Source organism: Salvelinus fontinalis, chromosome 32 (assembly GCF_029448725.1).
Source record: "Salvelinus fontinalis isolate EN_2023a chromosome 32, ASM2944872v1, whole genome shotgun sequence".
In the NCBI taxonomy this organism is placed as follows: domain Eukaryota; kingdom Metazoa; phylum Chordata; class Actinopteri; order Salmoniformes; family Salmonidae; genus Salvelinus; species Salvelinus fontinalis.
The window spans coordinates 27684090-27697353 of record NC_074696.1 but is presented as its reverse complement, the minus strand read 5'-3'; the positions used below and the strand labels follow the sequence as shown (position 1 = coordinate 27697353).

The window sequence follows — 13264 nt, the reverse complement described above, 5'->3', positions numbered from 1 at the left end:
ACCTTACACAGCTTGGCTTGGCTAGCCAGATAGCTGTGTCATTACACAAGCCTGTTAACCACCCTTAAATGTTACTACCATGGTGTCCTTGGGTTAGACAACAGGGTTTTACAATCTTACAATACAGGCAGTAAAAAACTAATATGGTTTTTAGATAATTGTTTTGGTCAGTAGCCCATTTCTCACAGTACTAGAGGGAAGAAATTGATCAGTCATCATATCAATATTCTGAATATAATAACTACAGTAAAGATTGTAAAGTAGGTGTGTGTGTGTGTACACTGTATATGTGTGTGTACCTGAAGGAGTCTTTGTGTGTTGGAAATTAGACTACTAAAACGAAACATTTAGCATTCATGAGATTCCATTGGTTGAGCCTGAATGCCCTTCTGTCCAACTCCCCCCTCCCCCTTCTCTTACTCCCTCTCTCCCTTTTCTCCTACTAGTTCATGATTAACTAATTATGTCCTAATCAATGTGGGGGATTGAGATTTTTCTATGGAAATCTGATCAACCAGATTGCAGCCCAGGGAGGTCAATCTGTTCTCTCGCCCCGTGTCTATAATGGGAGGAGGAGGAGGCGAGGGGGAGAGAAGGGAGGGAGAGGGACTTGGGGAAGGAGAACCACATAGGATGAACTTCTATGTAAATGTCTCATGGACATCTATGCATGATTTAGACTACGTGAAAATCCAATAGACATGATTGTATTTTAAGTCTCGGATAGAGAGACTGTAACACAACAACATATAGAACCAGAGAGAAAAACATAACCAGACTGGTATTTAAGTCCCAGTGAAGTTGTGATGACGACAGGTGACCTTGCGGAGGGTTGAATCCAGCACCTCTTGTCAGAGGATCCCTTTTCACAGCAACAACTACCAGGAACCCCTACTCTAATAAAACAACCTATTATAAATAAAGGCCTTAGTCTACAACACACACTAATGAGGAAGCATCCCCATCATATGGACATCGCCCCTTGACCTTGTCACACAGGACTGTAGGTGACTGTTGTAAGAAGAACACATCTCGCCACAGCAGAGCCACTGTGTTTCTAAAGCACTTCTCCACATACAGTGTCCTAGCTGTTTCAAACAGACAAGACTATTTCCATTCCCACAGGATCAACCACCACAGTGGATCGTTCTAAACTAAGCCCCCCCCCCCCCCCCCCCCCCTGAATCTCTGTTACACCTCCCTGTCAATATTCTGAGCAGGGGTTTATTGTGAAATCTATGGGTGATCAATCAACGCTCCTACAAATTGCTGTACAGTAGTCGGGCCAGAAGCAAATTGAGAAGGCAACCTGCCCATGTTGATTAGAATATCTGAATATGAATATAGGATGTACATATGTACACAGTTAGACCAAAAAGCTACTGCTAATAACGCAAAGAAGCAAAGTCTGTTGAAAGACTGCATGCTGTAGTGTGCAAAAGCAAGTATTGCTAAATAAAAAGTCTACCAACTGCCTTGTGTAGGAAGTCAGTAGTACAAGTAACAAGACACTAGTGTAGCAGCCATTAGCAGCCATATCATGAAGGTAGAAAACGAAAAGGTAAGGCATCTAAATTCCCTGTACCTTCACTGAAACAGACAGTAAACAAAAAATAGATTAGGAATGGAAGATAAAATAAAACCTCCAACTCAAACACAGCTTCCCGGAAAACGTAGCCAGGGGACGTAGTTTCGCTACTACGGCGTTCACATCATGTAAAATAGGTCATCTATCTTCCATAACCCCGAGGTATTAAGCAGTAAACATCCACGTCCATATATCAATGTGATTCCCAATTCATTCCACGGCAGCCACATATTTTACATACTAGTTGTGTCTGTATACGTCAATTCTCTCCTCCCTCTCCTCTGTCCCTATCTCCTCCATATATTCACTGTGACAGGGCAATGTAGCCTGGAGTTGCCGTCAGCAGCAGACTGTCAGCTCAGAACAGCCTCTCTTACATGATCTGCAGTTAAAAGAGAAAACACCAGAGGAAACCAGTAACCACTACTTCGTTCACATCCTATTAAACCTATACAACGATAAACGTTTCTCCACCATACCATGAGTCGTTGGTGGAATAGCTAATGGCTCTTAAAGTCTGTTCAGTTCATCATCTTCTTTAACTAATGAAGCGTAAATAATTTAGTTTAGAGTCTGGAATTAAGTACATTAACATCATATGCATAAATCCCGAGAGTGTGTGACTGGTGATAGTGTTTAGGGAATATGCAGTTGGGTACATTTTAGGGTTGAGAATGGGGTGTGGATGACACGTCCTCTATTTGCACATCAATAGCTGGTTTCAGGGCCTTAATGCATGTTTTTAGTCCAGGACCAAGTTTATTCTGTGTCAGCCCTAAACCTGTTAAATTGACTAAAACCAGAGTAACAGTTTCATTGGTAGATAATAGGCATCTTACTAAGTTGTAGCAGAGCCGAACAGCTGGTGCACATCAGCAGGGAACCTGCAGAGGTAGGTGGTCCACACACGCACGCACAGTCACACTGGATGGGCTGAGCAGGCATATCGGCCTCAAGGAAACAAGGGGAATTTAAAGCACCCTCTGGCCTCCTCAGTGAATAGAAGACAAATGACCACAAGTGTGTCTGTGGCGCTAATGAGCTATCCTCCGATTGTTGCACACAGCCACCAATTGATTGATCATGAATCTCCATCTGCACAGGGCCAAGAGAGAGGAGACACACACACAACACTTCCCAACTCACAGGAGGCTTCTTTTGTTTTATTAGGCGAGTGTGTGAGTGTGTGTGCACGACACTTTGCCCCGTTTACTTCTTTTAATTACTTTACCTTAATGAACCTATTGTACTGTTTGTTGTGTATCTCGGTGAGCATCTTTGAATTAAAACACTGCTCATTGATGCAGACTGGCTGGCTGCTGGCTGGTGAGGAGATGATTATTAGTTAATAGGAATTCTAAATGACGAGACCTGCGTTTTGCAATAAGTTCAAGAGGAAGTAACCTTTCCTTTCTGTTGTTCTGCATCGCTTTCTGTTTTCCAGTTTTCATTCAATTTGAGTCAGGATCTTTTATTAAATGCATTTATATCTAGGAGTACTATTCTTTTTTTTACATTTCATAACATACAACAATTCTGTGTTCTTTTCACAATTCATACGTTATATCTCAGCAATTACAATAGGTATGATAACAGTTATCTATGGTGTCCCCCAAGGATCAGTTTTTAGGCCCACTACTTTTTCATTGTATATGCTACCACTTGTTTTCCTCTTCTTCCTCAATGACCTCATATAAATGTTTAGTGCTGCAGGCCAGTCATTGGCTAGTTGGTCTGAGAGCTAAGTGATGCAGTTGCCCCACCATCCCACCCTTCTCTTCACTGACTGTGTCCGTTGTACGTGGTCGGTCAACCTCTATCTGCTCTGAACACTGCCCTTATAGACTCAGCCATAGCAAGGTCCTTGATGTTATCAAACCAATTTGTCTCTGCTTTAATCATTGGGAAAATTGAGCCGCTCGCTCGTCTCCCCTCCTCCCTCTCCTCTGGAAGGAGACAGAATCCAATCACTCATAAGAGCGGTTATTGATTGATGTAATCTTATTGGGTGTGAGGTGGGCGATTGATTGGTTTTGTCTGCTACACATGTTGCTCTCGGCGGGCGACTCGTATCCACTTTCATCTGCTGTTTAATCTCTGACAGGAGTTCTTAGGGGCCCTCCTCTGTGCCACATCCTCCCCTGTATCTCCCTCTCCCCCTCCCTCCCCTTCTCTATCAGTGGGATGACAAGCAGGTGGATTAGCCTTGGTTTGATCAGCTCTCATCACAGGTCTCTCAACTTCACATCACATTTCCCTTCTTCAAAGGGTGTGCTCTGGAGCGTGTGGCCCCTACAGGGGTCCTCCTAGACTTGCTCCTCCTCACCCACAGGCGATCACGGCCGATGCCTCACACACAGACACGACCAAATGAAATCAAAGGGCATTTTAGCGAGATTATACGGATATGACACAAAGGGGATTCACAGGGTTTAAAGTTAAAAGGATGTGTTTAAGTCAGAAGGCTATCTTGAAGGTGTGTCCTCGTTCAAAGTACATTTAAATGAATAATTTCTGTTTTTTTTACCATAGAGACGTTGGGAGGAAGTCAGATCCAATTGATTCGCGGGGTACCTAAGCCATGCGATTTACAATTGGATATTAAAGGAATCAGAGCAATTACAGACGTTTAACTGTAGGCAAGTAACTCAACTGAGATAATACCATTGGGTTAGACAACTAGGTTGCAGCTGGGATACAAAATAGAAGTACTTTATCTACAGTATAGGTAAATGTACACACAGGTACATGATCATAAGATTATTTTAGAAAAAGTAGTACTCTGATGCACTTTAAGCCCTAACAGTAAAAAAACGAACGCAACATGCAACAATTTCAATGATTTTACTGAGTTACAGTTTATATAAGGAAATATGTAAATTCAAATAAATGAGGCCCTAATCTATGGATTTCACATGAATGGGCAGGGCCGCAGCCATGGGTGGGCCTAGTAGGGCATAGGCCCACCCACTTGTGAGCCAGGCCCAGCCAATCAGAATTAGTTTTTCCCCACAAAAATACTTTATTACAGACAAGAAATACTCCTCAGTTTCAGCTGTCCGGGTCTCAGACAATCCCACAGGTGACAAAGCCAGATGTGGAGGTCCTGGGCTAGTGTGGTTACATGTGATTTGCGGTTGCACTGACAAATTCTCTAAAATGACGTTTGGATCTTTGATTTCAGCTCTTGAAACATGGGACCAACACTTTACATGTTGTGTTTATATTTTTGTTCAGTGTACGTGCAGGGGTTCTACTCTGGGGAGAGTCATATTAGTGGTTATGGCACAGCTGCTGGACAACCAAAGTGCAACATAACAAGCAGTGTAGTCTAAATCAGATAAATGGGGAAAACACTTTAATGAGTCAAGTCAAGAAAATATTAATTTGCTAAATGTTTGTTAGTGGTAATTAAATGTTGTTTAGTTGTTTGGGGATTAATCTGCATGCAGTATTTTGATTAGACTCTTTGTGGATTAACTAAATGGAAAACAACGTGGCGTCGGCTGGCCTTGAATATCACACTCCAGGATGAAGAGCATCATCATCATCATCAAGGTCCTCATCACCAACAGCAGCAACAACTTCAACATTGTTATCATCATCAATACCTTTATCATCAAAACCATCAGGGTTGTCAAAAACATTCACAAAGTCTTCCCTTGGTTAAAAGAATGTTGAGCAGAAAACAAATAACCCCCTGATGACAACACATCGAATCCAGCCCTGTGATCCTTTGATACGTGACTTATTTACGTCTTTGTTGCACCACATGCAAAGAGAAAGTGTAGTCCATGCATGGAACAGTCCAGACTTATTTTCTTCATCCCAGGCCTCCCAACTCTCTCTTCTTCACGAGCCAGAGCAGGAGGAGCGGCGCCGAAGCCCCCAGAGTGTTTGAAACAACGGGGAAGAATTTATCACACTAGGGCAGTGCAATTACCTGGAGGGTGTTCACGTGACGGGAGATCAATGCGCCACAAAGCGCTCAGCCATCGACTCCCACGTCCCACCCCGTGACAAAGTAGTTCTGTGAATTATCTTCATAGAAACGGAGGGAGTGGATTATTGGTCTTCTCCTATAGCCTCTCACTTTTTGATTTAGTGTCGGGGCGGTGGGACAGTGCTGAGACATTATTAAAGAGACATTGTTTTACAAGGTGGTCAGGAGGAGGTAATGAATGTGGTGAGACAGAGACACCATTGCAAGGAATTTACAAGCTCGTTAGGACAACTCACTCACTACAAGGAGACAGGATACTATAGTGGGGTAGCCACAAGCTGCCTTCACCTGGGTTCAAATACCTTGCCCAGAGCAATGGAACCAATAGAACAGTCAAAAAGTGCAAACCCTGCCCAACTGGCACTCGAGGCAGACTAAAGCAAATGCTGAAAGAAAATGGAAGACTTCAAATAGATTTGAACCCAGGTCTGGACCTGCCAGGGACTGATAATTCACCTAGGTGGCCATGAGGCTGCTATTCCCCTAGTCCACCAGCAGGGGGCCTCAGTGGGCCGAGCTCAGAGTTTATGTGCGTGTGTGGATTGGAGCAGTAGCACCAGCAGTTCTGTGGCCTCTGCTTTGCAGGTAGAGCCTCACCCCTCTAGCCTCTGACTGACCTAACTAGTGCCTGAGCCTGCTCACTGGGGGCCTCTCTGTGCTGTCACCCCCTGGCCTTATGTTCTGTTACAGGAAGGGAAGACACAGTCTGACATACAGGCGCACACACACACACTCCTTAACAGTGTACATCTGTCTGCGCGCTGGGGCAAACCCCACACTATTAGGATATAAGGCACCTCTGGGGGTTGGGTGATTCATCCTAGTGTGTAGTCACTGAGACATAGGAGGGGAGGAAAAAGGGAATAAAAAAAGGAGAGAAGGATAAGAGGAGGAAGGAGGTGCAACCAGGAAGTGAGCGGACACACACACTGCGACGGTGGAATCCGTGGGATAAGAGAGGGGAAGTAAGAAGCTGGCTGGGGAATAATAGACTTGAGCTGCTTGGCTACTCTACCCACACAGCAGCCCAGCCCTAGCATGGTATGCCTTTTCTCTTCTTTTTTAATGGTGGAGGAGAGGAAAAAAAGGAATGAAGTCAGCAAAAACAAAATGCCGCCATTAAATCATCTCGGCGGATCCTGTGTCAGGACGGTAATGGGAAACGCACTCATCATCCCAAAGGTTACTGCTCTTCCAGAAACTCCCTCCTTTCTCTCCATCCTTCCCCTCTCTCCCTCCCTCCCTCACCCAGTCCTTGTCTCAGACCTACTCATCCCCATGGTCAGAACACAGCTGTAGCTTCTCTACGCCTAGACCTGCTCCCCGTGTCTCTGTGGACCCTGGGCTAAGAGGGGCTGAGAGGAAAGCAGGGAGAATGAGGGATTGGGGCAGTTACAGTTCTCTACGCTGTGCTGATTCCATCTCTATGAGTCTCAACCTCAATGTGACACTGCTGCCTGTCTGCCTTTCTACTGGGCCCAACACGCAGTTCTTCTCTTCCAGTCCTGGATTCAACATCCATTTGAAATCTTTCAAATACTTTCAGCGTTTGCTCTTAACCCCATAGACTGCAAGATGGTCCATTAAGCCAGGCAAGCTTAATCAAGCCCAGCTAAACAATTTGAAATCATTTCAAATAGTGTTTGAATCCAGGTCTGGGCCCAACATGGAGAGTGTCTCTCTGCCTGTATTTTTTGTTGTTGCTGCCTATCCATCTGGTGCCAGACACATTGGAGGCTTTTGTTATGCTGTTAACCAGATTGTCGACAAAAGCCTCTCTATTCTATGTCTGCCTCTCTCTCGCTCTTTCCCTCTCTATCGGTATCTGGCACTGTGTGAGAGGGAGAAAGAGAGAGGGGTGAATTGGTGCAGCAGCAGGAGAGACCACAGAATCCTGATTTAGCTGAAATAAACAGATCAACTTTGTGACAAAGAGAGAGAAAGAGAGGGAGAGAAAGAGAGGCAGACCACTCCTCATCAGCTCTACTGGCCTGTTAAGGGTCAGCTGACGGTGGCAGATGAGGAGGCACTTCCTCCGTAATAAATCAGAGATGACAGAGGGCGTTAGACGCACAAACAGAACGCTGTCCACCGTCGGCACACCTTTACAACAATTACACTGAACAAAAATATAAATGCAACAGTTTCAAAGATTTTACTGAGTTAGAGTTCATATAAGGAAATCAGTCAATTTAAATAAATTCATTAGGCCCTAATCTATGGATTTCACATGACTGGGCATGTTGATCACAGATACCTTAAAAAAAGGGGGCGTGGATCAGAAAACCAGTTAGTATCTGGTGTGACCACCATTTGTCTCATGCAGCGTGACACATCTCCTTCACATAGAGTTGATCAGGTTGTTGATTGTGGCCTGTGGAACGTTGTCCCACTCCTCTTCAATGGCTGTGTGAAGACGCTGGATATTGGCAGAAACTGCAACATGCTGTCGTACACATCGATCTAGAGCAGGTACTCCCAAGCGCAATGCCATCGGGGGTACGCAAAATAAAAATGTGATTCACATAAAAACAATATATATATATATATATATATATATATATATATATATATATATATATATATATATATACACACACACACACACACACACACTACTGTTCAAAAGTTTGGGGTCACTTAGAAGTGTCCTTGTTTTGAAAGAAAATCACTTTTTTGTCCATTAAAATAACAGCAAATTGATCAGAAATACAGTGTAATTCAGACATTGTTAATGTTGTAAATGACTATTGTAGCTGGAAACGGCAGATTTTTTAATGGAATATCTATTCTTGTTCTGAGAAATAAAGGCTATTCCATGCGAGAAATTGCCAAGAAACTGAAGATCTCGTACAACGTGGTGCAACTCCCTTCACAAACTGGCTCTAACCAGAATAGAAAGAGGAGTGGGAGGCCCCAGTGCACAGCTGAGCAAGAGGACAAGTACATTAGAGTGTCTAGTTTGAGAAACAGACGCCTCACAAGTCCTCAACTGGCAGCCTCATTAAATAGTACCCGCAAAACACCAGTCTCAACGTCAACAGTGAAGAGGCGACCCTGGGATGTTGGCCTTCTAGACCACCACATACCTATGTGAGACTCTCTCCAATACAACCCAACATTGCAGAGTTATGTGCTTCCTTTGAAGCACACCCTTCTCATTAACCTGTGGTGAGTTATTCATATTTTTCGATGAACAAATACAGTTTTATATTTAAGATGGTTAAATAACAAGCAAAATGATGGATTATTATGATTTGTGCTCTGGTCCTGTAAAAGCTCTGTCACTTCCCACGAACCAGGTTGTGACAAAAACTCGCACTCATTCTTATGTTTAACAAATGTATCGTATAGTGTGTGTGTGGCAGGCTTACAATGGTGGCAAAAAACAACATTTGAGAGTGCGCTGACCCTGGTGCTAGAGGGGGTATGCAGCTGGAGGTTGAATGTTTGAAGGGGCACGGAACTATAAAAGGTTTAGGAACCACTGATCTAGAGCATCCCAAATATGCTCAATGGGTTACCGGGTCTGGTGGGTATGCAGGCCAACTGGGACATTTTCAGCTTCCAGGAATTGTGTACAGATCCTTGCGACATGGGGCCGTGAATAATCATGCTGAAACATGAGGTGATGGCGATGGATAAATGGCACGACAATGGGCCTCAGGATCTCATCACGGTATTTCTGTGCATTCAAATTGCCATCGATAAAATGCAATTGTGTTCGTTGTCTGTAGCTTATGCCTGCCCATATCATAACCTCACTACCACCATGGGACACCCTTATTCACAATGTTAATATCAGCAAACCGCTCGGCCACACAATGCCATACACACGTTGTCTGCCATCTGCCCGGTACAGTTGAAACCGGGATTCATCCGTGAAGATCACACTTCTCCAGCGTGCCAGTGACCATCAAAGGTGAGCATTTGCCCATTGAACTTGGTTACGATCCCTACCTGCAGTCAGGTCAAGATCCTGGTGAGGACAACGCGCACTCAGATGAGCTTCCTTGAGGTGGTTTCTGACAGTTTGTGCAGAAATTATTTGGTTGTGCAAACCCACAGTTTCATCAGCTGTCCGGGTGGCTGTTCTCAGACAATCCCATAGGTGAAGAAGCCGGAAGAGGAGGACCTGGGCTGGCGTGGTTACACGTGGTCTCCGGTTGTGAGACTGGTTGGACGTTCTGTCAAATTCTCTAAAACGACCTTGGAGGCAGCTTTTGGTAGAGAAATTAACATTCAACTCTCTGGCAACTGCTCTGGTGGACATTCCTGCAGTCAGCATGCCAATTGCAAACTCCCTCAAAACTTGAGACATCTGTGGCATTCTGTTGTGTGACAAACTGCACATTTTAGAGTGGCCTTTTATTGTCCTCAGCATAAGCTGCACCTGTGTAATGATCATGCTGTTTAATCAGTTTCTTGACATACCACAGCTGTCAGGTGGATGGATTATCTTGGCAAAGGAGAAATGCTCACTAACAGGGATGTAAACAAAAAAAATCGGAGAGAAATAACCTTTTTGTGCGCATGGAAACATGGGACCAATTACTTTACATATTGCGTTAATATTTTGGTTCAGTGTAATTAGCTGTGTAACTCTCATTTATCACTATGGTGATAAGGTGAAAAAGTCAAGAGTTTATTCAAGCTTTAATGCTGAGAGCTATAGGGGCCGGGAGGCCAGGATACTTCACATACACACATATGAGAGTAGCAATATTCTCTATATATCACAGTTACTTTTACCCAATGTGGTAATACCACAACATATTATAAATAATCACATATAGAAATGTATGTAAACTAATACTAATCACATGTAGGCATGTGTGTAAACAAATATATTAACAATGAATATGTTTAGCAAGGAGTCCTTAAGGTTCCTACTCAATAGTGAGCTTAACTCATTTTCTTCATAACACAGTAATAACAAAAGGCATATTATGATATAAAATCAAGTGTGAAGGCACAAATAAAATACACAAAAAAGCTTGGCCTTGTCATTAAATACTGTACACAACGATCACACAACACAGCTAAAAAGGTGTTTGTTTTACACATTCTAAACTGTTGGAACACATGACATATTCTCAGGTTAAAAGTACATTTACTGTAGACTACTATAGCCCTAATGGCTTAGATACAGAGTTGGCCATAGCCTAGCCCTAGGCCTAACGGTTAGATACAGAGCCATGCATGGTAGGGCTGGAGAAGGATTAGTAATAGGGTTAGCTGTAGTAGGGTTAGCTGTAGTAAGTTTAGCTGTAGTAGGGTTAGCTGATTAGTTGCAGTAGGGTTAGCTGTAGTAGGGTTAGCTGTAGTAGGGTTAGCTGATTAGTAGGGTTAACTGGTTAGCTGGAGTAGGGTTAGCTGTAGTAGGGTTAACTGGTTAAATGGAGTAGGGTTAGCTGTAGTAGGGTTAACTGGCTAGCTGATTAGTTGGAGTAGGGTTAGCTGTAGTAGTACTAGCTGGAGTAGGGTTAGTGGTAGTAGGGTTAGCTGATTAGCTGTTGTATGTTTAGCTGTAGTAGGGTTAACTGGCTAGCTGGTTAGCTGTAGTAGGGTTAGCTGTAGTAGGGTTAGCTGTAGTAGGGTTAGCTGTAGTAGGGTTAGCTGGTCAGCTGTAGTAGGGTTAGCTGTAGTAAGGTCGGCTGCTTAGTTGTAGCAGGGTTAGCTGTAGCAGGGTTAGCTGTAGGAGGGTTAGCTGTAGCACGGTTAGCTGGAGTAGGGTTAGCTGTTTAGCTGGAGTAGGGTTAGCTGGAGTAGGGTTAGATGTAGTAAGTTTTGCTGGTTAGCTGTGGTAGGGTTAGCTGTAGTAAGGTTAGCTGGTTAGCTGTAGTAAGGTTAGCTGGAGTAGGGTTAGCTTGAGTAAGGTTAGCTGGTTAGCTGTAGTAAGGTTAGCTTGAGAAGGGTTAGCTTGAGTAAGGTTAGCTGGATCTCATGGACAGTCTTCTAAATTTGTTGTAGAGGAGGAGGCAGAAGAGGATGAGGAGGAAGAGGGAGAACGAAGATGAGGAGGGCTCATTGGAGTGACATGACGTGGGGAGTCACCAGGTCATCCTGTACAGGGATCTCTAATCTCCATAGGAAAACCATCAAATGTATTTGCTCAGCAGATTTTCCAGTGGACCTAAGCATTGTGAGGTTTGGCAGCTCCCAGTCGCATGCATATAGGGTCCCCAGACAGATGAGGGGAAGAGAAAAGGGGTGACATAGAGGGTCCTGGGATGGGGGTGAGCGGAGGAGTGACATGTGAGGGCAAACTGTGACACTTCTGTCAAGGACCCTGACAGACAGACGGACCACATGGCAGCTACTCAGTTGTCAGCACTCACTATGGGGCACTGGGGAGATGCGCACACACATACACAGAGCTTGGCTGCTTTTAAAGAAGTGTCAGTTAAACTGTCACTTTAAAATACTAATGAGAGGAAGGAAAGGAGACTAAGATGCCTAGACATCTACTGTACACTCACACACTGACATTAGAAGTTACAATAACCATTCATACAAATGTTGCTATAATTTTTATGTTAAAACTTAGGCTGCTGTTGGGCCTAAGCGGCAACTTACTTCTCAAAAGCCAGAAATGGCAATCATTCTACTAAAAACCACTACTTTTTCAAGGTCTACTAGTCCTCTACTCTAGAAAGTTCTACCCGACGACAACACTAGAAGAAGATTATGAAAGCCTAAGTTCAAGTGCATCTCCAATTAAAGGCCTTTACTGAGGAAAACACCATGTGATTGGACCACAAATGACTGGAGTCAATACAACTGATTGGTTGTGGTGATAAGATGCTCAGGGAGGTCAAACGAGTGAAGTGCCATCATAGAATGGATGAGAGAGCGAGAGAGGGGGGAATCACTCCTTAGTCCAGTTAGGCCATAGAAGGGCCCTTAGAGTTGACAATGACGATCACAAAGGGCCTGTCCAGTAATACCAACATGTCATTTCCTTCAAGAATGACCAGTTCAGTAATACTGAACCTCCCAACATTTTATTTGCTCAAGTATTTTAGAATTCCTCAAAGTTAATTTCAATTTCTGCCTCTCTCCCTCAATTTTAATTGGACGGCCAGTAGGTGGTCCAATTTGGGTCATGAAGAAGACCATGGTTGTGAACGTCAAAGATGGCCATCTGATCCCACACCGCCGCTGTCATTCTTCCACGTAATTAAGTCCCTCTCTGTCTCTAAGCCAAAGGTCTGCTTCTCTCTCTCATCTGTCCAGCAGTGTCTAGGTGTGGGGAGGTGAGGAGAGGTGTCTGCCCCGGCTCTCACAACCTGTGCAATGCAAAGATAGAAAGAGTCAGGGCAGGCAGCACACCTCACAGCCCCCGACCTCCTTAACCTATAAAACACTGACAGAACCACACATTATTAGCTTAACCTTACAAACACTGATAACTAATACAGCTCACAGAAAGAACCCTATGGAGTAATAAAGTGAATGTATCATACGCTTTCAGTTACAATTAGCCTATGACCACGTTTCCATCCAACCATATCATGCGGATGAATTACCTTACGCATGAAAAAAGTCCCGACCGGGCTGATGGAAACATTAAATGCTGGTACAACTTTAGAAATGGAGACAGATGTTTAGATTTGTTTCTTCGACATGGTGGAATCTTATTGTGTCAAAATGTATTATGCGAGAAAGGG

At 43.9% G+C, this 13264-nt stretch overlaps 1 protein-coding gene across 4 annotated transcripts in view; it reads right to left on the bottom strand.

Annotated features, from left to right (window-relative positions):
• The window catches only part of LOC129831005 (PHD finger protein 14-like), a 141835-nt gene that overhangs the window by 41415 nt on the left and 87156 nt on the right, over positions 1–13264 (bottom strand). The window contains exon 19 of one of the 4 annotated variants that reach the window (XM_055893965.1): positions 10216–12883. The exons of the other annotated variants lie outside the window; for them this stretch is intronic. Within the exon in view, the coding sequence (XP_055749940.1) occupies positions 12877–12883 (7 nt within the window). The 3' untranslated portion in view covers positions 10216–12876. Of the gene's footprint in view, positions 1–10215; positions 12884–13264 lie in introns of those variants that run through there. 4 annotated transcript variants of the gene reach the window in all.